The sequence below is a fragment of the Equus przewalskii genome, unplaced genomic scaffold, assembly GCF_037783145.1.
Source record: "Equus przewalskii isolate Varuska unplaced genomic scaffold, EquPr2 ChrUn-9, whole genome shotgun sequence".
In the NCBI taxonomy this organism is placed as follows: Eukaryota; Metazoa; Chordata; class Mammalia; order Perissodactyla; family Equidae; genus Equus; species Equus przewalskii.
The window spans coordinates 91,794-117,759 of record NW_027228757.1 but is presented as its reverse complement, the minus strand read 5'-3'; the positions used below and the strand labels follow the sequence as shown (position 1 = coordinate 117,759).

The window sequence follows — 25,966 nt, the reverse complement described above, 5'->3', positions numbered from 1 at the left end:
TGATGCTCTCTGTGCTTCCTGTACCTAGATGTCTGTTTCCTTCCTTAGGGTAGGAAAATTTTTCAGATATTATTTCTTCAAATAGATTCTCTGCCTCTTTGTCTCTCCCTTCTCCTTCTGGGACACCTATAATAAAAAGGTTAGTGCTCTTGACATTGTCCCAGAGGTCCCTTAGATTGTTCTCATTCTTTTAAGTTCTTTTCTTTTTTGTATGTTCAGTTTGGGTGATTTCCTCTAGTCTTTCATCGAGCTCACTGATCTCTTCTTCAGTATCATCTACTCTGCTATTAATTCCCTCTAGTGAATTTTTTATTTCTAGTCTTGTTTTATTCATTTCTGATTGGTTCTTTTTCATATTTTTCACTTCTGTGTTGATATTCTCACTGACTTTATATCCATTCTTCTCCTAAGATCAGTGAGCATCCTTATGACTTTTTGTTTGAACTCTTTGTCAGCTAGATTGTTTATTTCTTTTTCATTTAGTTCTTTTTCTGGGGGCTTGTCCTGTTCCTTTAGTTGAAATGTATTCCTTTGCCTTCTCATCTTGCTTCTTTGTCTGTACTTATATCCACGTATTAGGTTGATCAGCTATGTCTGCTGATCTTGGAGAGGTGGCTTTATGTAAGAAGTGGGTTTTGAGGGCCAGCAGTGTACTCCCCTCTCATCACCACTTCCAAATGTTCTAGGAGTGACTTCTTTGTGGGCTACATGTGTCCTTCTGTTGTGGCATAGTTGCTCTTGCTGTAGGTGCCCAGGGATGCTAAGCTGTCTCCCTGTCCAGCTTGTTGTGATAGTTAGATGTGTCTGAATGCTATGGACCCTTCATCCACATTATTGGCCCTGGGGAGCCCCAGCACAGTTGGCTGCAAGGTCTAATAGCACATTCCTGTTCCAGCTTTTCTACTAAGTGAGAAGACCTCCAGTGTGGCTGGTTGCTAGGCTCAGGGGCTTACAACTGCTGTAGGCCTCTGGCCTGCAAGGGTGTTGTCAGCTCTCTCAGGATCGCAAATGAGTGGGGCTGGCCCCAGGCATGGGAGCAACCATTTCTTTCAGGCTTTGGAAAGTGGCCTCACCCCCTATGTGGTTGTTTGTGATGCACAAGTCTTCTGCAGCTGACATACTCCACAGCCTGCAGGGCCACACACCCCATAAACACAGTCCTGTACCTTGAGTGCACCCTGACCCACTGAAGTGGACCCCGTCACCTCACTGCAGAGGCCCCACATAATCTGCCCACTAGTTTCCCATCCCTTCCCAACAGAGGCAGACCACTTGCCTGGCTGCAGAGAATCCAGGCACCCAGCCCATGCAGGCCCAAGGACTTGCTGTTGGGTGGGGGTTGTCTGTAGGGTAGGCTGCCTACCTTGGCTGAGCTGGATTAATCAGTGCTCAGTGGGTGGGGCAGACCCTGGGCTAACAGGCCAGGGGAAGAGCTCCAATGGCGCCTGCCAGCATCTGTGTCAATAGGCCTGGACTAGGTCACAAAATGTCTGCTGTCAATGTCTCACTCCCCGGAGAGGTCTCATCTCTCTCTGAGATGCTCCCACAGCCTATCAGGTCGGTCTTTTTTTCACCAAGGGACTGTGCACCTTTCTTTCTGGGGATTTTAGGTTGCTTTCCAACATGGGTGAATTTGTGCATGTGCCCTTTAAGAGCTGGCTCTCCCCCCTTATTTCCCATAGATTTCCTGGGGGTATTCCCTGTTGTTCTTAGTAGCCAGCAAAGCCAGATATTATGAGACTCATCTCAGTTGTGCTGAGTCCAAAGGATGCTTATTGGGGTAACTCTCCTATGCTCAGTTCCCCCACTCTTCCAGCAAAGGCTGTGAACCTTAGGATCACTCCCAGCTGGCCATAAAGCACCATAGCTTGCCAACATGGCTGTTTTTAGTCTCCAGACAGGAATTTTTGACTCAGTCAGGACTGTCCCTTGTCGTGGGAATTTTTTTTTTACCCAGTTTCAGTTCTCTCTAATGGGTAGTTGTTCTCAGAGTGGTTGTAAATTGATTGTGTCCATGGGAGGAGGTGAGTTCAGAGTCTGCCTATGCCACCATCTTGACACCTCTCCCCATCTTAGCAAAATTAAATCACTAATTCATGAACATGGGATGTCTTTCCATTTATTTAGGTGCTCTTTAATTTCTTTCAACAGTTTTGCAGTTTTCAGTACACTAGTCTTGCACTTCTTTTGTTAAATTTATTGTTAAGTGTTTTTTTCTTTTTGACTCTATTGTAATGAAATTGTTTTCTTTATTTATTTTTGGATGTTTTGTTGTTGGTGTATACAAACGTAACTAATTTTTGCATATTTATCTTATTTCCTGGAACCTTACTGAACTTGTTTATTAGGTCTAATAGTTTCTGTTGGATTTCTTTGGATGTTCCATGTATAAAATCATGTCATTTTCAAATAGAGATGGTTTTAAATTTTCCTTTCTAATATGAGCACATTTTACTCTTTTTCTAACCTAATTGTTCCGGCCAGAAACTATCATAACATTGAATACAAGTGATGAGATCAGACACTCTTTTCTTTTTTCTTATGGGGAAAGCATTCAGTTTTTCACCCTTAAATAAGATGTTAGCTGTGGATTTTTCATAAACATCTATCAGTTTGAGAAAGTTCTCCTCAATTCTTACCTTTTGAGTGTTTTTTTTTCATGAGAGGGTGTTGAATCTTGTCAAATACTCTTTTTTCCTCTACCTATATGATCATGTGTTTTTTTCCGTTTAGTCTACTAGCATCTTATACTACATTGCTTAATTTTCTTATGTTGAACCAACCTTTCGTGTCTGGGATGAATCCCACATGGTCATCTTGTAGAATCCTTTTTTATATACTGATGGTTTTAATTTGCTCGTAATTTCTGGAGGATTTTTGCATATACAATCACAAGGATATTAGCCTGTAGTTTTCTTGTGTTGCCATTGTCTTTTTTTGCTGTAAGGGTAGTTCTGGCATCGTAGATGAGGTGGTAAGAGCCTAAGCACCATTTCCTATTATATTTTTTGGAAGCATTTGTAAAGTATTGACAGTAGTTCTCCTTCAAATGTCTGGTACAATTCAAGATGGAGCCATCATGGCTTTACTTTGAGGGAGTATTTTGATTACTGATTCATTCTCTTTACTTGTCATAGGTTTTTCTAGAATTTCAATTTATTCTTGTCAGTTTTGATAGTTGTGTCTTTCTAGAAATTTGTCCATGATAATATATGTAATTTTTTTCATACAAGTGTTCACATTGTCTATAATATTTTTTGTTTGAGTGTATTAATTTCCTAATTACTTCATTCCCAACTAGGTTAATACCAATTTAATTTAAATAGTAAACAAAACTTTGATCCTATAGAGCTATGTTCCATTCTGCTTTGTGCTGTTATTCTTATACAAATTCTATATTTTACGTTGTTTGCCCATTAACACGTATTTATAATTTTTGCACTATGCAAGTTTCTTTTAAGTTAGGAGAAAAAACTCTTACAAAGAACAACAGCAACAAAACCCATTCATATTTTCTTCTTTGTTTATCTATTTAATGACTTTCGCTGGTGCTATTTCTTTGTTTGTATGCATTCTATTTACTGACTAGTGTCCTTCATTTCAGCCTGAATGGCTCCCTTTAGTATTTGTTATAGGACAGGTCTGCTAGTGACAAAAATCTCAGTTTTCATTTATCTGGGTATGTCTTGATTTCTCCTTCATTTTTGTAAAAGCCCCAGCACATAGTTGTATATCCTAGTTGTAGGTCCTTCTAGTTCCTCCATGTGGGATGCCGCCACAACATGGCTTGATGAGTGGCATGTAGGTAGATGCCTAGGATCTGAACTCACAAATCCTGTGCTGCTGAAGCAGAGCACATGAACTTAACTCTTTGGCCACAGGGCTGGCCCCTTCTCCTTCATTTTTGTTAGATAGTAAGTTCAAGTTTGACAGTTTTTTTCTCTCAAAAACTTCAAATATGTCACCCCAGTGCCTTGTGGCCTCCATGGTGTCTGAAATCAGCTGTTCATCTCATTGGGGATGCCTTGTATGGGATGAGTGACTGCTCTATTTCTGCTTTCAAGAATCTGTTTATCTTTGTCTTTTTTAAAATGGAGATATAATTCCCTCACAACATTATATTAGTTACAGGTGTACAACATAATGACACAATATTTGTATGTATTGCAAAATGATAACCACAAGAAATCTAGTTAATATCCATCACCACACACAGTTACAATTTTTTTTTGTGATGAGAACTCCTTTAGCTTTTGCTTGCCTGGACAACTTTTTCTGTCTCTTTCTATTCTGAATGAGAACTTTGCTGGGAGGAGGATTCTTGGGTGGGAGTTTTTTCTTTTAGCACACTGAATAATATATCATGCCACTCCCTTCTGTCCTGCAAAGTTTCTGCTGAAAAATCTGCTCATAGTCTTATGGGAGTTCTGTTCTCTTGTTGCTTTTAAGATTCTTTCTTGTACTTCACTTTTTTTTTTTTTTAAAGATTTTATTTTTTCCTTTTTCTCCCCAAAGCCCCCTGGTACTTAGTTGTGTATTCATCGTTGTGGGTTCTTCTAGTTGTGGCATGTGGGACGCTGCCTTAGCGTGATTTGATGAGCAGTGCCATGTCCGCGCCCAGGATTCGAACCAACGAAACACTGGGCCGCCTGCAGCGGAGCGGGCGAACTTAACCACTCGGCCACGGGGCCAGCCCCTCTTGTACTTCACTTTTGACAGTTCAATTATGATGTGTCTTGTGTGTCTCTTTGGGTTCCTCTTCTTTGGCACTCTCTGGGCTTCCTGGATGTGGATGTCTGTTTTCTTCCCAGGTAAGGGAGTTTTCAGCTATTACTTCTTCAAATAAGTTTTCTGCCCCCTTCTCTGTCTCTGCTCCTTTTGGGATCTCTACACCATGAACGTTGGTCAACCTGAAGTTGTCTCATGAGCCCCTTAGACCATCTTCACTCTGTCTTTCTTGTTCTGATTGCTGCTCTGACTGGGTGAGTTCCATTGCCCTGTTTTCAAGTCCACTTCTCCCTTCCTCTGCTTTACCTAGTCTATTATTGAACACTTTTATTGTATTTTTCTGTTCTGTTACTCTGTTCTTCATCTGCATGACTTCTAATTGGTGCTTTCTTATATTTTCTATCTCTTTGTTGAAATTCTCACTTTGTTCCTCTATTCTTCCCCTGAGCTCAGTGAACATCTTTATGACCATCATTTTGAACTTTTTATCCGTTAAATCACTCAACTCCATTTCATTAAGGTCTTTTTATGAAATTTCATCTTGTTCTTCCATTTAGAACATGTTCCTTTGTTTCTTCATTTTTCTTGATTCCTTGTGTTCACGTCTATGCATAAGATAAAACAGCCACCACTCCCAGTCTTAAAGCAGTGGCCTTGAGTAAGAGATGAACTTTATCATTCAACTCTGTCCTATCTCTTGGTTATCTCTCAAACCTTTGTGATCGTTCAAGCAGCCCACTGTATTTTTAGTGGATCCCAGTAGCCAAGCACGTGCCACGTCCTGTCAGTGTCCCAAAGCGAATTATCCCAGTCAGCACCCAGTTTCAGGCTTATTGGAAGCCCAACTCTGAGGCAATAATAGCTTTTGAAGTATGCAAATATGCCTCTTTCATGAGAAGACTGGGAGATGGGCATTTCTGTCTGTTCCCTCTGCATTGAGCCCTGGGGTATTAGCCAGTTAAGAACTATTTCTTTCTTTGCTACCTTTGAACCTATAAGCACAAGCCCTGCTGGCCACCAGAGCCAGGATTTCAGTGCACGCATCCTCTGGGCAACAGACACAATACCCAGGGTACCAGATGTGTACACAAGCTTCTATCTTGGAGACACTTACACCTTGGGTGGGGCAGAGGGGAGCATGAAGATGGCACTCACCAGCCTCCCTGGTATCTGGAGAGGATTGTAGTCAGACCCAAGTGTGTATTTAATTGGAAGACTGCCCCTCAGGCCACAGCTATGAAGATAAGCTATCAGGCCTTTTTCAGAAGACACTGGGGGTGCTTTTCAACGTGCTGCTGTCTCTGTTCTGTGCCATTGGGTTGACAACAGGTTAAGAACTGTTTTCTCTTTTTCAGTAGTCCTGTGGGACCCATCACCACAAGCTCCACAATCCACCAGAGCCAGGTAACAAAGAGGCATCCCCAGGGTGGCAGCTGCCAAAATCAGGGTGCCAGATGAGAGCACAAGCTCCCTCCAGGAGATACTGGAGAGCTGGTGTGAGACAGAGGGAGAGTGCAAAGATGGCACCACCCAGCCTCCATCCCTGGAGAGCATCTTAGAAAGCCTCTAGATGTGTGCCAAACCTGAAGCCGGCCCCTCTGGGTGAAACTCCAAGTATAGCAAATAGGTGTCTTTCACAGAAAGACTGTGCTGTCTTTCAGTCCGCTATCTCCGTGCTGTGCCCTGGAGTTGGTAGTAGGCCAAGAACTCTCACTCTCTTTTTACAGTCCTATTAGACCCATGAACACAAGCCCCACTTGCTACAAGACCCAAGTGATCAGGGGGTGTACCCTGGGCAGCGACCACAAAAACTAGGGCACGAGATGTAAAAACTGGGAACAGATGCATGTACAAGATCCCTTCCAGGAGATATCTGAGCTCTGGAGCATGGTAGAAGGGATTGCAAAGATAACACCTGCTCTCCAAGCTCTCTGCAGAAGATTACACTTGGCACTTAGATGTGTGTTGAATTAGAAGCCTGCTCCTCAGGCTGCAGCTATGAAGGTAAGCTAATAGGCTTCTTTCACAGAAAGACTGCAGGCCTCAGTCTATAGCCTCTCTACTGTGCCCTGATGGTGGTTGCTGGTTAAGAACTCTTTCTACTTTTGTTATAGTCTTGTGGGACCCACAGAGTAAGTCTCACTGACCATCAGAGCCAGGCGATCTAGAGGTCTCCCCTGGGTGGCAGCTGCAAAAATTGGTGTGCCAGATGAGCGTACAACCTGTTTTTTGGAAAATACTGGCAACCTTGAGTGAGGCAGAGGGAAAGAACAAAAATGGTGCCTGCTGGCCTCTGTCTTTAAAGAGTGTTACGGTAGCCCCTAGATGCGTATTAAATTAGATGCTTTCCCCTTGGGCCATTGCTTTAAGATCAGCAAATAAGCCTCTTTCAGAGAAAGTCTGTGCACTTTTCAGTTGGCTGCCTCTGTACTGGGCCCTGAGGGGTGTGAGTCCTCACACACAAGCCTTTTAAGAAGTGTTCCTCAGTTGGCTATTGCCTGTGGGTCTCATAGATGCAAGCCCTGTTGGCTTTCACAGTTAGGCATTTGGGGGCTTGTCTGTCAGGTGCAGGTCTTAAATGTTGGGGTGTCAGAGGTGAGGTTCAAACTCTTCCCTCCTTAGGGAGAAGGTCGGGGTTGTGAGTTCCCTTCTGATTGAGAGTTACCACATCAGTAGTGGGGTCTATGGTGAGATTGTGCCTCAGCCTCTCCTACTCAATTCTATATGGATCTTTTTCTCCTTCACCCAACGTGAAGGAGATGCTCAGCTAGGGTTTGATCCTTTTTCAGAGGAAGTTATTTTGCGTGTAGATGTCGATTTGGTGTGCCCCCGGGCAGAAATGACTTCAGTATCCTCTTATATCACTATCTGGAACCAGACCTCTCTTAATCTTTTGGTAATCTGATTCTGATATATGGATCTCTGCAATGTGGATCTCTTTGAGTTTAACCTACTTGGAGCTCACTGAGTATCTTGATTGTAGTTTAAAGTGTTTTAAAAAAATAAAATTTGAGAAATTTACTGATAACATTATTTCTCAAATTTTTTCTGCTCTTTTCTGTTTCTCCTCTATTTCTAGAAATCCATTAGATATTTAGTGTTATGGTTGATGATGTCCAGTAGGTCTCTGAATGTCTTTTTATTGTTCTTTATTATTTTTTCTTTTTATCCCTCAGACTGAATAATCTAAACTTACATATCTTCAAGTTCAGTGATTATTTTTCTGTCTGTTCATAGCTGCTGATGAGCTCTTCCAGTGAATTTTTCACTTCAGTTGTTGTATTCTTCAACTCCAGAATTTCTGCTTGGTTCCTTGTTACAGCTTCTATATCTTTATTGGTATTGTCTATTTGATACATTGATTACTTTTCTTTAGTTCTCCATACATGATTTCCTTTAGTTCTTTGAACATATTGAAAATAGCTGATTTAAATTCTTTGTCAAGTAAGTGCAATGATTATGTTCCTACAGGGATTTTGTTTTTCCCCCCTTGTGAATATATCCTATATTCCTGTTTCTTTGCATATCTTATGAATTTTTTTTTGGTCAGAAACTGGTCATTTAAAATAGTATAATGTGGCGATTCTGAAAATCAGATTCTTTCCCTTTCCAGATCTTGTAGTTGTTGCTGAATGTTGTAGCTTTTCTTGTTTGTTTAGTTTATTTCTGAACTAATGATGCTCATTTGCATTCTTTGTTGTATTTGTCTACTAAAGTTCCTGCTCATTTAATCTAGTAGACTGCTAATGTTGTGCAGAGATTTCCTTAAATGCCTCACCCTAGTGAGTCTCTCAGTCTTTGCTGAGAGAAAGTCTCTGTGCGTGTTGGTCTTGTCTTCCATACTCATCCAGGCAGTGCTGTTAGACTTCAATTTCCGCTTGCCCAGAGCCCCAATCTTAGCCATAGGTAAGGATGAAGGCCTTCTCAGGCCTTTTCTGACATGCCCACATCCATATGCATGTGCTTAGACTTAAATTCCAGGCATATGTCAAAGCTTTTCAAAGCCTCTATGGATAGCTCATTCCCCAGGTTTTCCTTACAACGTTTTAATTAGTCTGTTTGTCTCAATTGTTATTCTCTATCTCAGGAAACCCTGAAGTTAAACAATTGCCTGTAATTGCTTTTGTCAAATTCTGCTGGGTAAAGGGCTGTTCATAGTGGGAGAGCTCCAAGTTTAAGTCAAATATAGACTCTGTTTAAAGTATGGTCTTCATGGGTACCACTAGACATGTCAAATCCTAACAATTTACTGGGAATGAGGCTTTGAAAGGGCTGTCTCTGGTGGCTTCAAGGCTGCTGGAGTTCACCAAGAATACAGACATCTATTTTTCAAGTGTACAGCACTGCCAGAGAGCAGAGAAGTGACTAGGAAAAGTTAAAACACAAGATGGCTCCCTGTTCTTGTTGGGGTTAAGCCACTTTTCCTGAATAAATGCTCCTCAGGTTACTGCAAGCCAGTAGTTAATTTTCAGTATTCTGAAAAAGTTTTCTAAAAGGTAGGCCAGTTTTCTCACTGCTTTTATGGAGAAGAGAGTTTTTGCAGTTCCTTACTCTGACATTTTCACCCTTCATATTTTAATACTCATTGCAAATTTATTAGTTATTTTCTAATTATGGTTAAAGTTATTCAGCATTTATATACTTTTCCCTGAATGACCCATTGAAACTAAACATCATCCTGTTATGAGTTTTTAAAGTTTTAGTTCTGTTTATTTTTAATAAAAATACTAAGTGTAAATTTTTTAAATCAGAAAATAAGTAGTTGAATTATAGAGGAGGAAAGAAGGAAGAAAAAACAGATAGTGATGACTGGTCTCCACTTGCTGCTGTCTCCCTCTGTCTGCAGTCCAGCTCTAGGGCTGCCCGGCTGCTCTGTTACAACACATTCATGGCTGGGCAGGTGGCTCTTCTCTTTCACCCAGACATGGTGGTCAGAGTAAAGACCATAATTCAGATCCTGTTCTCCAGACTCTCCTTTACCTAAACATCCAGCCCTCCTCCTGGGGATGCAGGTTCCCCTCACATGATAAAGTGGCCAATCTCTCTCTTGCCAGGGTCTTTCACAGCTGTGACTTGAATTTCTCAGAATCGACACCCTCCTTTTCCTCTAGAGCATGTCCATGGCTGGAATGATACTGTCAGCTTGTGACCAGTTTGCCATTTATGTAAAATATGACCTTAGATAAGTTATTTCATCTCTTTGGACTTTCAGGATGCTCCTTCATTAGTGAATGAATGCTTAGATAATATGGTGTTTCGAGGATTTAATTAAACATATATTGTGGATTAGTTGAAAGAACAGATGGAAAGCCTCTGGCATAGAGTAGATATCCAATAAATGTATTCTTCACATGACCCTCTCTCAACTGAGGTGTCCTGCCCTTTGGAATTCAAGTAATATAGACATTACCATCCACCAATTCCCTTGGAGATCCAGAGAATTACCTACGTTTTCTGTGACTTCCTGAAAACTTATTCTCCTGGTCACCTCTCAGATCTCTTGTTCTTCCCGTGATCTCAGCTCACTGAACTCTACATTTTTCTCCTACCTGGCCCTTCCTGACATACATATCATGCTGCTGTAGATCCAGGTGTGCCCTCATCTAATTCCTCAAACATTCCTGGCATCAGGTAGTTATGTGTAGCACACTCTTACCAAAGGTTCTGCAGCTGGCATGTGAGCTTGTTTGTGTGTTAGACCTTGGCACAGGATGGCTGGGATGTAGAAATGAGGTTTAAGCAATTGGTTTGCAAAACTCTACAATTCTCACATGAAGAGTGCTCTCACTAGAGACATAGGGACAGAGAGGAAGGGGACCTATGAGACTTGCTCACCGTCACCCTGAGAGTGACTAGTGGAGGAGCTGCCTGGATTTAGACTCCATACAAGAAGTTCCAGGCCATAGGACTCATGGACTGCCTTTTGAAGTGATATCCTCATTACAAGGTGGAGTAGTGTAATCAAGCCAGTGTTGAATGTTCTCTTGTCTGGGATGCTGCAGAGCAGTTTAGAGGATGAACAGACTGGAATTAGGTGACTTGCTTGAGGCCACACAGTAGGATTGGACAGCTGTGATGTTGGGGATTTTTTTCATGAGTTTGTTGTTAAGAGTGCAGACCCTGACCCTTGATTTGCTGTGTGACATTTCACAAGTTGTACAACCACTTAGGGCTTGGGTTTCACATTCAAATATGGGTTACTATGCGGTGCCCTGACTACCTTGAGTGCATGGTCATGGGGCCAGTGGTGCAGCTCCAGCCTTGGGGTGTTCTACGTGGGCAGCTGAGGAGGAAGCCTCAGTGGGGAGGAGAAGGAGGCACTTCCCAGGAGTTAGGAAGATGGCGCGAGTCCCCTAAGGTAGGGGAGGCAAGAGTTCTCGGATGTTGCAGAGTCTCCAGTCTGGGGGAAGAGTCTGGGGCCTGACCCTCAGCAGGGGCCGTGAGTCTGAAGCAGCGGAGGCTGTGGCCAGGAGGAGTGTGCAGGTCTCTGTCCCTGCTGCTCCGTGATGGTGGGAGCAGGGCTGGCAGAGGCTTAGAGGAAAAGCCTGGTTGTGATGCAGCTAAGAGCCTGTCAGTTTCTGTAGAGGTTAGTCTATGCCCTGTGTGGGGAGCATCACTAGCACTAGTGGCCGCTGAGAAAGCCATGTAGGCGCAAGCAATAGGCAAAGGGCAATATGTGCATTGGGGGTGTGGGGATTTGACACTTCACACAAAGAGCTTTGCTTTTTTGTTCAGAGCTTCTTACTTAGGTGACTGACAGTTGAAATTTGTGGAAAATCCTAATGGAAATTTGACTCATTAAGGTGAGGCTTAGCCCAGCCTGGCTGTAACAGAGTGACCTCTGAGCTGACCACACTGGCACTGGTGGCCAGGGCTGCCTGGAGTAGGCTGTTGACCGGAGAAGCAGGTGAGGGTTTTGAGTGGGTGTAGGGCTGGAAAGTGTGAGAACACTGCAGGGAGGGGTCTCTCCAACACTGGGCCAGGAGGATCATAGAGTGAGGCTGTTTATAACTGGTTCTGCAATTATGATTGACGTCTTACTGTAGATACCAGGGATGACAGGAAAGATCTGAATGAGTCACTCTAACTATTGGGCTGAGATCCCAGAACTAATATTTAGCTCCGCCCTTGGGGTGGGGAAGAGCGCAAAGGGCTTGTCTGAGTGAAGCTTTTCCTCTGCCTCCTGGATGTCTCCTCTGCAGCGGAACAGGCTGGCAGGCAGCCTGCGATGGGGCCCTGCTCAGAAGACACCCCCGTCTGCAGGGCCTCCTGGCTCCTCGGCTTCAGCAGCCTCCTCCTCAGTGAGTGGTCCGGGCTCCTGGGAGGGAGGGCAGCGGGGTGGAACAGGGGGGCAGGGTCTCCCTCCTCTGTCTGCTGTCTTTGGTGAACAAAAGACAAAACAACTCTTATAATTTAGCAAATGTACTGTCCATGGGTGAACAGAAAGAACAAATGGCTTTTTGGTTGCGTGGAGGCTGGGAACCCTGAGGTCCCAGCAGTGCTGCCTTAAGGGGACCATTACCAGAGAGGCAAGGCCACTTCTGCTGCAATAACAGTGAAGCCAGGGGAGCCTGGAGCTCCCCACGGATGAGGGATGGAGACAGACCAAGAAGCTACTCCTGGAGACAGAGTGGGTAGGAACCAGGCACCCCTGGCCTGAATCTCAGAGGGGACCTGCCAGCTTCAGCAGCTGTCCTGTGGAAGAGAGGGCTGACCTGGTACCACCATGTCTGAGCTGGAGGAATCAACTCCAGTCTGGGCTTCTTGTGCTTCTCCTCTTGAAAAGAAGAGTGAACGAGCACTGCCCACCTGGTTTTGGGGAAGGGAGAGCAACCTTGTCATTGTATTAGTTATTCATTGCTGTGTAACCTGTTACTCGAAAACTTGTGCCTTAAAACAATACCCTGTACAGTCTCACAGCTTCTGTGGGTCAGGATCCAGGGGTGGTTTAGCTGTCCCTGTGGCTCAGGGTCTCTGAGACTGAAATCAAGACCTTGATGGGGGCTGCAGTCAGCTCAAGGTTCAGCTGGGAAGAATCTGCTTCCAAGCTCACTCGTGTGATTGCTGATGAGATGCAGTTCCTGTGGCTGTTGGACTGAGTGCCTCAGTTCCTCACTGGCTGTTGGCTCGAGGCTGCCCTCAGTTCCTCGCTGTGTGGGCCTCTCCACAGGGCAGCTGACAACATGGCAGCTGGCTTCATCAGACTGAGGGAGAGAGAGAGTGCGAGCAAGATGGGTCACAGTCGTGTATAACCTCACATCGCTAGGTGACATCCCATCACCTTTGCTGTATCCTGTTCCTTAGAAGCAAGTCACCAGGTCAGACCACACTCCAGGGGAGATGGATCCAAGGGTGTAAACCTGAGGAGGGAGGGCTCTTTGGAGTCACTTTGGAAGCTGCTTCGTACAGATACACACTCTGTATGTGTCAGAAAATGTGCTGGTGCTTTTGATCCTTGAGCTCATTTAATTCATACTATCTTTTTGAGGCAGGTAGGGAACCTGACTGCAGGTTAGCAAGTTTATGTAACCTGTTCAAGGTTACACTCCACTAGAACCAGGACTTGATTCCAGAATTGCTTCAAATTCTTTGTACTAGGCTGCCTTTCAAGAATCAAGGGAGTGTGTTGGATGGATTTTATTAAAAAGATGCGTCCAAGTTTGGGCCTGCTGGCGTAGTGCTTAAGTTTGTGCATTCTGCTTTGGCATGCGAGGGCTCACGGGTTCAGAGCCTTGGTGAAGACCTACACACTGCTCATCAAGCCATGCTTTGGCAGCATGCCACATACAAAATAGAGCAAGATTGGCACTGATGTTAGTTCAGGGCCAATCTTCTTTACCAAACACACAAAAAAGATGGGGTCTGTGATTCTCTCTGTTATTCTTGATCAAAGAACACTCACCTTCCTGATTCCAATGCCCTAGGTGTCTGCAGCACTGGGGTCAAGAGTTCTGGAGCACATGGCACTGGAGTTCAGGATTCTGGATCCTACATTTCTCTGAAGAGGATCCGAGGAGGTTCTGTGTGGTTTCATCTGATCAAGGAGCCAGGAAGTGAGCTGGAGGAGATCGTTTGGGCCTTTGGCCCCGCCGTTAAACACAGAGTCATGCTGCAAGTCCATAAAGGGTCAGAAGGGACTCCAACCTGGGTCAGCCTCCAGGACAAGTACATGCAGAGGGTCCATGTGCCCAACCTGACATCCCTGAGGATTGAGAACTTGACCCGTGAGGACAGTGGGCAGTACCGGGCTCGAGCCAACTTACCTGGGGGAATGGAATCTAACCAGATTTTCGACCTCACTGTGTATGGTACGTGACACCCCCTCACCTCAATCCCATGGCTACAGCCTTCTTTTGTGCCTAGGAGTGTCACGTGGGCACCATTTTGCAGGACTCCTTCCTGACAGCAGCCTTCAGGCTCTATTTGCTCCATTGAAATTACGATAAGTGGGTTCAGCACAAATGGAGAGCAGAGCTGAGATTCACGCCAGGGAAAGAATCACTTCAGTGTTTTGGGAGACGAAAATAGAATTATGGGGGAAATGGAATTTTTGCCGTAACACTGATAGTTCTTTAGAGGATTCAGTTGACTTAATTTATGTATTAGTTTTCTATTGCTGCTATAACAAATTATAGTGGCCCCCCCTTATCTGTGGAGGATACATTTCAAGACCTCCAGTGGATGCTTGAAACTGTGGATAGTACCAAACTGCATGTATAGTATGTTTTTCCTATACACACATACCTATGATAAAGCTGCATTTATAAATTAGGCACAGTAAGAGATGAACAGTAACTAATAATAAAATAGAACGATGATAACACTATACTGTAATAAAAGTTACCATAGATCTTCGCAACTTCAGCATATGATTTTTTTCTTTCCTTATTAAGTCAAGAACATTCACCTTTTCACTTAAAAGAATCACTTTATGGCTTCTCTTTGGCATATCCGACCGTCACTACTCTTGATCTTTGGGATCATCATTAAGTAAAATGAAGGTTACTTGAACACAAGCACTGAGACACCATCACAGTAGATCTGATAAACCAGCTACTAAGTGACTCACGGATGGGTAGTGTATACAGTGTGGACATGCTGGAGAAAGGGATGATTCATGTCCCAGGCAGGATAGAGCAGGATGCCGTGAGATTTCAACACGTTACTCAGAACACTTTGCAATTTAAAACATGACTTATTGATTTCAGGAATTTCTCATTTAATGTTTTTGGTGTGTGGTTGACCGTGGCTAACGGAAACCTGGGAAAGTGAAACCATGGTTGAGGAGGGACTGCTGTACTACAAACGTAGCGGGCTAAATCCACACAACTGTGTTCCCTTACTCTGCTGTGTGTAGGTCAGGAGTCAGACACGGGTCTCACTGGACTAAAGTGAAGGAGTTGGCAGGGCTGTGTTCCTTTCTGCAGGAGCCATGGGAAAAAACATTTTCTTATCTTTTCCACCTCCTGGTGGCTGCCTGCATTCCTAGCTCTTGGCCACATTCCTCTGTCTTCAAAGGCAGAAATGGCGGGACGAGTCCTCCTTACGCTGCATCCCTCTGACGCCTCTCCTTCCTTCTTCCACTCTTAAGAACCCTTGTGATTACATAGGTCCCATGCAGATAATCCAGAATAATCTCCCTATTTTAATGTCAGCTGATTAGCAACCTTAATTCTATCTACTACCTTAATTTCCCTTTGCCATTAACCTAACACATTCACAGGTTCTGAGGATTAGGATGTGGACATCTTTGGGCGGGGGCACTGTTCTGCCTGCCGTAATTCAGAAATCCTCGTGTAGTTCATCCTCCCTATTCCCTCTGCTCTTCCTCAGTCTCAGCCCGAGGCCAGAGTCACTCACAAAATCCAGCCCTAAGAGCCTCCACAGATGTAGGAGAAAGTCTAGCCTGCCCCACTTCTGAAGACCTCATTTAGCACCTCTTTCTTACCCTACAGCTCCTCTGCATAGAGAAATACCCTCCTACAGAGAGTGGCTTTGACAGCTTTATGTCTCCATGTGATTTCTATGACTGTCTGGAAAACCTGTCACTTCTCCTTCTCTGTGTACCCACAAGTCCAGTGGCACATTCTAATCACGCTTGGGATTGTCATCCCTAATCATTACCACTGCATCTCCCACAAATGTCTCCACTTTGGAGAGCATGGGGACTTCTCTGGGCTCTCAGAGCTGGCCAGACGTCCTTCTTCACTCTGGGTTTATCGTTCAGGCATCATCTCAGCAGAAGCAGGGCGAAGGTCCTGGATCAGGACAAGTCCTTCATTCCCGACTTCTCCTAGGAAAGACCCAATTTCTAAAAATACTGGGCCTTGGGTGGGTGGAGTGCTGGCTTTATTTTCTTGTGGGAGATTTTAAGACTTTCTCAGTCTAGTGCAGTCACATAAGGCTTAACTCAGTGGCTCCCTTCCTTCTTGTCTCTTGCAACATATTTAGCTTTGGGTAAATACTATTTCGTCTATAAAATGTCTCCCCTTCTTAGAGGGAGGAAGACAGAGCTTCAGTGAGATAGTGGATGAGAATGTGCAAATTGTAGTGTTTTCCACTCATGTGAGGCTCCATTTCTTGTCCCTCCCACCCCAGAGCCTGTGCCCCTTCCCCAGATCCTGGCCAAGTCAGTGTCTACCACAGAAGGCTGGTGCAACATCACCCTGGAGTGCAGGGCTGCAGGGGTCACAGAGGACCTGAATGTGACCTGGGAAAGCAAGGACCTCTCAAGGGAGCTGGAACCAGCCCGCAACTCCTGGACCCTGGCTGTGAGCCTGCCTCTGAGCCCACCCAATGCCAGCCTCACCTGTGTGGTCAGCAACTCCGAGGACCGGAAAACTGTCACCACATTTCTTGGGGAATTCTGTGCCCATGGTGAGTACAACCTGCTGGAGGGGAGGGGCACTGTCGGAGCTCAGGGAGCTCTGGGGTCTGAGGATTCTGGGCTTTTCTCCCCACCATGTTTATCAGCACCATGCCCACCTGGTCACCCCCTACAGGAGTCTGGGGGGCACATCCAACTTGTTTCTTCTCTTAAATGACTCTCACGTCTGTGCCTCTCACCTCTTGCCCCTACTGGTGTGCAGCAGCTGTCTAGCACCTCTCCCACCGCACCCTTACTCCACAGTGAATGCAGAGTGGTCTTCGGGAAAGAACCTGGATTGTGTCACTTGTCTGTGTTGCCTGAAGGGTTTGACCTCCAGGGACTCCCTGTAGGATTCAGGGTTCTGACGCTCCTGTGCCCATGTTTTGGTCACTGACACTCACACCACCTGCTTGCTTGGAGTCCCGAATGCCTTCTGCAAAATTAGAGCCTCTGGATGTGCTGTTTCGTCTACCATCATTCCTCCTACCTTTTCCTTCATTTCTTGCCTTATTCTTTTTTTTCCGTTTTTTTGAGGAAAATCAGCCCTGAGCTAACTATTACCAATCCTTCTCTTTTTGCCAAGGAAGACTGGCTGTGAGCTAACATCCATGCTCATCTTCCTCCACTTTTTTATATGTGGGACCTCTACCACAGCATGGATTTTTGCCAAGCGGTGTCATCTCTCCCCCAGGATCTGAACTGGCGACCCCCGGGCCGCTGAGAAGCGGAATGTGTGAACTTAACCACTGAGCCACCGGGCCAATCCCTGTTGCCTTATTGCTATTGGAGGATTTCCCTCAGGCACGGCTGAGTTCAGTAGCATGTGTGCCATGTTGTCACACAGAGCTCTGTGCTGGGTTTAAAGCTCTGTGGTGGCCATCTTGAAATTTCTAGCAGTCTTTGAACACAGGGCTCCTCATTCTCATTTTGCCCAGGGCCTTGCAGTGCCTGTAGCCATCCTGCCTCAGGCTCACCTTTAAGGAGGGTCTCTGGACCCCCACTGAGCGGCAATGCTCTGTCTTGTACCTGTCTCCTCCGTAGCCTGGAGCACCTTGAAGGCAGGGGCCTGTCCTCTCCCCTGAATCCCTGTGCCAAGCACAGCTTCTGGCACAGTTTGTTCAGGATCTTCCGTTGAATGAATGGATGACCTGGTACCACTGAGTGCAGCCATGCCCCTCTAACTTACCCTCCATGAGCTGCTGGAGGGATCTGATGTGTCAGCATCACAGAAACCCCCTTTGACCCTCCCCTCACCCCCGTGTAGGGCCCTCAGATAAAGTTCAACACTCAGCGTCACCCACTAGATCCTCTGAGAGCAGACCCTTGCTTCCCTCTGAACTTTCTTGCCTAGCTCCTTCCTGCCCTGTCCTCTCCTGCCTGCCCCAGTGGGGTGCTGGGGACTCCCGGGGGCTGGATTTTTGACATAGTCATATCCTGAACGTGGTGCTCCTCCTTCCTGGAATGCTGAATATCTGGTAAACTCCTATTCCTCCCTCAAGACTCAGGTTACCCATCACCTCCTCTGGGAAGCCTTCCCTGAAGACCTGTGTACAAGGTGTAAACCTCTATTGCACTGCGATCCCTCTGGCTGGCAGACTTTGTTATTCTCTCAGTCTTCCCTGCTGGGTGTCAGCTCCAAGGGTGTGGACCAAGTCTTGTCCATCTCAATATCCCAGGCAGCAAGCAGGAGCTCGGGAACTGGTTGAATGAATGAATCTCTGTGCTCCTGCCTCTTTGCCTTCTGATCCAGGACCCTCAGACTTCTCTACCTGCTCTCTCTATCTCTCCTTAGCAGTGGGTATCTAAGTTCTCTTGTGCCTTAACCTTCTTCATTCTTTCTGCTTGAGGGGAACAGATTCACAGGGACAGGCCTCAACAGGCACCCTCAAAGCCATCCTAGGGCCCATCGTGGCTGTGCCATTGATCCTCGGTGTTGGACTGTACCTTTGGAAGACACATGAGAAGAAGAAGAAGATGGAGATTGGAAGAGGCAGGTTAATTTCTTTCTGGCCCACATACCTCCCCTGCCCCACTTGACCCCTGGCTCCCTTCCTCCTGCATTTTGCTACTCAGGGAATGCCCTTGAGCTTCATAGCAGTGCGGGAGGGTACAGGTTTCCAAAGCCCAGATTCCAGCTCCAATCTATGTGTGACTCAGGTGCAGGACTGCAGGAGGAACACAGGAACCAGGATGATGACATCCAGTATGCAGAGCTGAGCCTGCAGGAGTCTCGAGGGGGCAGGGACAAGGTGAGAGCTGGAAGCAGAGCCCACTTGGGCTTTCCCACCCTCTGTGGCTGAGTCTGAGCATTTCCGGCCCTTCTGTCTCTAACTCCTTCCTGATAGCCAATGGTATGTACTAAGAAAATTTACAACTGGGGCCAGTGTAGCGCTGGGCACTCTGAGGGAATTCCCATGTAGCTCATGTCAGCAGCATTGGTTCCATGTGGGTCCCTCTGGGACCTCTCTATCCCTCAGCTGTTCTCTGAATCTTCTGTCTCACATTCCTAGGGTATGGGTGAAACGACGTCTGCAAGAAAAGGAAGATCTCACTGCTGTCTACAGTGAGGTTCAGAAGCCAGGCCAGGCCAAGCCATGAAGATAAAGAGAAAACAGGAGAATCAGCATTCCTAGGACACCTCCACACTGAGCTTGATCCCTGCAGACACCTGCCTCTTCCAGCTCTGGTCCAGCTCCAGCTGCTTCTGGTCCACATTGCTCTGACCCTCATGTCTTCAAATCCCTAGGCTCGTGTAGCCCTGTCATGTCCTCTGACACCTCCCTAAGCTGCCCTCCCACTCAGGACCCTCACTCCTGCAGGACAAGTGCTCTTTCCCTGTCATTGACTTGGCTCCTGACCCCTCTCCTCCTGAAGATTCCCCAAAGGAGACCCTCCTGATTGTGCTTGTGTTAATCCCCACAACCTCTGCTCTGTGTCTTTTTGAGAACATGAGCACAAGTTTGGGGACTGTGTAGATGTGTTGACCACGCCACAAAGGAGGCAGTGAGGCCCTTGGTGCTGGAGGCTGAGTTCGGGATTAATGGAAGCAGCACGGGTGGGTGGGAGCCCACAAAGGGACTGGCCCGAGGCTTCCTTTGCACCTTGTGGAGGGCTCCCTTGGGGGTGTTGGGCAGGTGTGTGTGTGTGTGTGTGTGTGTGTGTGTGTGTTGAGGGGAGTGTCTAGTGTTCGTTACATACTGGCCAGAGCCCTTGTTCTTGGCCACATGTGCTAACCTGGACCTTGGCCTCAGTGTCAGCCCATGGGTCCCAAACCCACTGTCTTATGGAGTGAGAAGAGGAAGTGGTACTGTTTCAGGCCCTTTCAATTCTTCTGTTTGTCAGAAAATCGCTCCAGAGGCCCAAAGTTGGGAATTGCCCTCTTAGGAAAACAGCTTCATCTCTTCTCCTACCTTGTATAGGGGCACTGGGTGCTTGGAATGGATGTGCAGTGACCTCCCACCCTCCTTGGTGGGGCTGTTGTGGGGTGTGAAGCTTGTGGGACCAGCCGTCTCCAGACTCTTCTGCTGACCCTCAGCTGCCCACAACCATGCTGGCCTCAGTGCCTAGGTCAGCCCCTCTTTGCTCATTCATATCCCTCTGTCTAGAATGACAGTTCCCTCTCCCCGTTCCTTGCTCCCATCCCTGCCTGTTGAAATACTACCATCCTCCCTGAAGCCTCCTTCCAAGTCACGTGTTGCATGGATCCTGTCCTGTCCCAAAGGTTTGGAAATGGTCTCTCCCATGTCTGACATTTTCAAATGCTTTGGATGTAGCTAAGGCCACTGCCACAGTCTGTCCTGGATTAGTCATGAGTCTTCTCTGCTGGACTAACCTGGGGCTCCCTCAGGAGGGTGTTGGGGCTGTAGGAGGCCAGGACCAAGAAGACAAGTACCCGTCTCTGTAAAGGGTCTGGGCCGATTCCTCCCACGGGAGCTCAGCAGACTGAGACCAAGAGCACAGAGGCTGCTGCAGGTCTTTCTGGTGCTGGGTCCACGTGGAAGCAAGGATGGACATGATGACCTCCCATGACCCTGCTGATGACCTCTCATGACTCTCCCTGGCCCAGAAATCTGAAGTCGGGTCTTCCTCACCCCACCTGCAGCCTCACATTGCCTGAGGACCTGATGCAGCCTGCACTGTGGTGTGCGGGAGCTTCTCTCCTCCATGGGGGTACTCACCTCCTCAAAGCTTCTGCCTCCTTCCGTGGATCCAAGATTTTGGGTCAGAGATAGACTTACTGGTACTATGAACTCTGGTATCTCATCTCCCGGCCTAGATTCCTGGGTCTCTTGGTTCCCCTCCCAGTCAGCTCAGCTCAGCTGCTTCATCCCTGACCTCAAAGCAAGTTCTGAGCTACAGGCTTGAGCATTATGAAGCAATGCTAGGAGCCTGCTGGATGGGGCACGGATAAGGGAAGAGTATGGGGATCCATAATAAGGCTGTTTCTGACCTCTTTTCCCTCAGGCTGAGCAGGAAGCTGAGAGAGAAAAAGATGTCATCTCCTTACTGGCATCCCAGGTGACTGGTTATGGCTAGGCGTCAATTTCCATCAGCCCAGGAGCAGTGACCCCCCCATTGACTCTTCCAATCACACTAAAGCAAGGAATTAAAAAAAAAAACAGAAGGGAGCAGGGCTTTCAAAGCCTGTAATGAACCAGATTTTGTCCTTTGTTGTTAGTGCCACTGAGCCAATTCTGACTCCTAGAGGCCTCATGTGCGGCAGAGTGGATCTCTGCCTGGTCTTTTTTACACCATCCTCTCATCTTGTGGTGCTGTATTAGGCAATGCTCCACTGCTCTTCATCGGATTTTCACGGCCATTTTCTTTGTGAGTGGGTGGCCAGGTCCTTCTTCCTAGTCTGTGTTAGTCTGGAAGACCCACTGAAACTTGCTCACCATGGGTGACCTTGCTGCAATTTGAAATACTAGTGGCCTAGCTTTCAGCATCACGGCAACATGCACCTGCCACAATATGACAGCCGACAGATAGGTGGTGTGGTTGCCTGACTGGAAAACAAACCTGAGCTGTGGTAGTGAGAGTGCTGAATCTTAACCACTAGACCACCAGGGCTGACATTTTTGTCACAGGAATTTTACAAATATTATTTCTTCTAATTCTTTCAAGAACTCTCTAGGGTAGGTATTATTATACCCATTTTTCAGGACATATAACTAATGTCCCAAACTGGTTGATAGCAGAGCAAAGCCTTAGATCCAACACTGGATGATTCCAGCATTCACATCTTACCCTTTACCATATGGTCACTGAAGAACGTGGAATCCTGGAATATTCCAATGGGAATATCCTTTATTTGTTCCTCTCCCAAGGACCCTGGTCTTCTAACTCAGGTGCCCCAACTTGGGATGAGCTCATCCTGGTGATGGATGGAGCAGTTGATGGTTGAAAGAGAAGGTGTCACTTAAGTGGACAGTGGGGCCTTGGTGGGCAGGAGACATGGAATGTGCGAACTTGCACTCTGGTGCTGATGAGGTGAAGAGATGCTTCTCTCTCTTGAGTCTTTTGAGAGTTTTTTTGTGCATTTTAGCATCCCCATCTTCAGACCAGCTACCTTTAGCATTATTATTCATGACTCCATTCAACAGGTTTTAAATAAATTTCTCATTTAGACCTTCAACAATTCTATGAGGCAGAAATCCCCATTGTACAGATGGAACAATAAAATGCAGAGACGTTAAGTACCTCTCACATGTTCTCCGGATGGTAAGTGATGTAGGCATGATTTGGTTCCACAGGGGATCATTTCACTCATTTTGCCTTCTTCTCCCTCATCCCAGACATCCAACCAGTTCCTGTCTTCCATTGGGTTATCCTTCATAATGCTTCTTGTATTCCATCCTCCTCTCATTCTTTTATTCCTATCTTCCACTTGCAGCTGCACCCTTTTATGTTTGAGCCAACAATCTATGAGGATTTCTCCACATCCTCTCCAACTCTTAATATTTTTTGATTGTAGCTATCCTAATGTGGGTGAAGTTGTATTTCATTGTGGTTATGAGTTGTATTTCTTTATTAATGATGTTGAACATCTTTTCCTGTGCGTATTGACCATTTGTATACTTATTTGAAGAAATCTCTTCTTCAAATTCTCTCTTTTCATGCATGACCCCACCACTCCATTGAATCTGCTCTTGTCCAGGTTATCGGGAAACTCCAGGTTGTTGAATCCAGTGGTAGATTCTCAATCTTCATCTCCTGTGACCTCTCAGCAGCAATGGACCTATACTTCCTTGAAACACTGTCTTCACCTTGCGTTCCCCACTCGTCATTGTTTCCTCCTCCTCAGTAGTTGCCCCTTAGTTTCCTTTATCAATTTCTTTTCAATCTCTCCAACCTCTAAGTCTTGAAATTCCCAGGGTTCATACCCAGACCACCTCTCTTCACTAGCTGCACTCGTTCTCTATGATGTTATGGCGACGTGCTAATCCTCAGAACCTGTGACTTTATGATCTTATGTGGCAAAAGGGACTCACAGATGTGATCCCTCCCCTGGACTCCACATTATAAATTTCCAACTGTTTACTGGCCATCTCTACTCGCATGTATAACAGGTGTCTCCAGCTTCACATGTCTAAATTCAGACTCCCCAAACATGCTGCCCATACAGTTTCCCATCCCAAAAATGTCACCTCAATCCTTCCATTTTTTCTGGCTGCAAAGCATTGGTGTCGTCCTTGACTTCACTCTTTTTCTCATACCCTACACTCTATCAGCAAATACTGGTATCTTTTCATTCAACATATATATTTAAATGTTTTTCATATATATATATATTCATAACCTCGTACTACCTCCCTGGTCCACTAGAACCATCATTTCTCAACTGGATTATTGCAGTAGCTTCAGTCTCCCTACTTTTGTCTTAACTCTTTAATGTTTGTTTTTGAAAAGTCACCCAGAGTGATGTTTTCAAAACCTAAGTTGTGTCACATTACTCCTTAGTTCAGAACTTCCCGTGGATCCCCTTTCTCTGCAAGACCCTGTACCATCTGACCTGATCTCGCTTGCTCCCCTCCTCCCTTAATTCACTCTAGGACACTGGGCTTTTTGTCCTTCCTTCAATGCACCATGCATGCTCCTGCCTCAGGGCCTTTGCTCTGCCTAGAATTCTCTTGCCCCAGCTGTCTGCCTGTCTCATTTCCTGACCTCCTTCAGGTCTTTGTACAAACGTTATCTTCTCGGTAGGGTCTCCCCTGACCTCCCTATTTAAAGCTGCAAACTCCTCCAGGCGCCATCTTCCCTCCTCCAAGCTCTATTTTTCCTCACTGTTCTTCAAATGGCTGTGAGTCAGGGGGCTTTTAATCTGGGCTGTAGTTTAAAGACCTTGGGAAGTGAGACTTCAAAGTGTAAACTGCAAATCCTATTATGCAAATACCATTATTCTTCCCAGGAAACTGCGACACTCATACATTAATGAACTTGCTCCAGGTCACATAACTAGGAAGTGGCAGAGCTGGGATTAAATTTTGGAGTTGGATTCTAAAGCCCCCGATCTTGACAGCTGTACACTGGTTAAATAAGGTGTAGTCTGTCCACATGGTGGAGTACTATATATGTAATAAGAAGGATAAATTGCATCTTATATATATATATTTTTTGAGGAAGATTAGCCCTGACCTAACTGCTGCCAATCCTCCTCTTTTTGCTGAGGAAGCCTGGCCCTGAGCTTACATCCGTGCCCCTCTTCCTCTACTTTATATGTGGGACGTCTGCCACAGCATGGCTTGCCAAGCAGTGCCATGTCCGCACCCTGGATCCGAACCGTTGAACCCTAGGCCGCAGAAGCTGAACGTGCGCACTTAAGCGTCTTTATATATTTAAGTGGGAAATTGCCCCTGGAATATTAAAAGACTCATGGGACAGTGTGTATAGTATTATCCTGCATTATAAATATATACAAATGTATGTTTATGTTGGCATAAAGGAAGTCTAAAACTGATATGTCAAGAAGTTAACAGTAGTTATATTCTGGAACCTGTCTCTTTTCCTGTATCATCAGATTCTCTATAGCACTTATTAGAAAAAGATTATTTATTAATTTTTTGAGCAGGGCAGTGACATGAGCAGAGTTGTGTTTCAGACAGATAATGCCACCTATATGCCAACAGGAAGCTTATCATCTTAGAAAGTCGTTAAAGTATTTATGCTCATTTTCACTTTCTTTTGTGTTGAATTGATATCTTCAGAATCTTTACTGAAATAACCCCAGATGTCTATGGATCTGTCTACACAGTGAAGGCAAAGTGAAAACTTTGGTCTAATTGATTCAAATGGACACTCCCCCGACCCAGCTGACAACCCTGGCTGTTCATCAGGTCAACTGGAGAGATTTTAAGAACAGAAGCTTGGACCCTATCCCCAAACTGGGGATCATCTGCATTTTAAAAACCCAATAGTTGATTCAGATGTATGATCTGGGTTGAGAACTGACACCTTTGGTTTACACAGAGGCTTCATTAAATTCAAGTGGGAATGTACACGGCAAGGAGACTGAGAGTTTGTCTTCCAAGATAGTTCTCAGTGTGTGCTCAGCACGAGGTGTAGGAAATGTTGGTTGAGTGAAAGAGTGAGTGAAAGACGAGACCCCACAGGTTGCAACTACTTTGATGTGCTCACCAAGGTTCAGATTCTGACACGCAGACCCTGAGCCTGAGCCCAGAAGCCCCATTTCATCCCTTGAACCTGTGTGATTTGCTTTGGAGATGCAAAATCTTGCCATCAAATGTCAAGAGACACTGATACGCACCAGCAGAATGCTTATTTATTAATTTGCAGTAAGTGGCACACTTGCTAAATGGGCTGGATGGTCCTGTTAGCCTGAGCGGTGTGTCCTCTTCCAATGACAGGCCACATGGGAAACTACGGTGTCATTGGGATACCCGAGGTGTCCTGAGTCAGGACAAGAGAGTAGACCCTGCTGGTGTGGATGCCAATGGCTTTCTAGTCTGAGCTCTTCATCTCCATGGTGGGACGTACCTGCCTGGGGCATGGGATTCTCCAGCCTGCCTTACAGAACTGCATTTGTCTCTGTCACTCACCTCTCTTTATGCTCCATTTCTTATTAACCCTCCCCGGATTGACATATTTTCTTTGGTCACATTCATTTGTGAGATGTGCCTTTGTTTCTGATCTTGACTCTCTGTACCTCTCCTGTGATCCAGATATGCGATGTTTCATTTAATCTCCAACGCCGCCTGCCTCAAAAAACCCCCCCCAAAACCCACCCACATATATTTCTCTCATTTCCCAGCTGTGGTGCAGGGAGTGGCGGGAGAGGACACCCCCTCAACACACTGCACACCACCAGTTGAACCACCAAACCACTTTTGCAAACAGACTCAGAAAGAAAAG

The 25,966-nt window shown here is 45.8% G+C and overlaps 2 protein-coding genes across 3 annotated transcripts in view; one reads left to right on the top strand and one right to left on the bottom strand.

The window, feature by feature from the left end:
- The window catches only part of LOC103541559 (CD48 antigen-like), a 96,024-nt gene that overhangs the window by 47,738 nt on the left and 22,320 nt on the right, over positions 1–25,966 (bottom strand). The window lies entirely within an intron of this gene.
- LOC103542959 (T-lymphocyte surface antigen Ly-9-like) lies at positions 11,672–22,300 on the top strand. Of its 2 annotated transcripts, none has more exons than XM_070608531.1 (6): positions 11,672–12,029; positions 13,653–14,036; positions 16,327–16,605; positions 18,453–18,587; positions 18,755–18,846; positions 19,108–22,300. In XM_070608531.1, exons 1-6 carry the CDS (start codon positions 11,957–11,959, stop codon positions 19,162–19,164), a joined length of 1,020 nt encoding a protein of 339 aa, XP_070464632.1. In that variant the 5' UTR covers positions 11,672–11,956; the 3' UTR covers positions 19,165–22,300. The 2 variants fall into 2 exon arrangements, with proteins under 2 accessions (XP_070464632.1, XP_070464633.1); XM_070608532.1 differs by lacking the exon at positions 11,672–12,029 and adding an exon at positions 12,899–13,046 and having other exon boundaries at positions 19,108–19,569.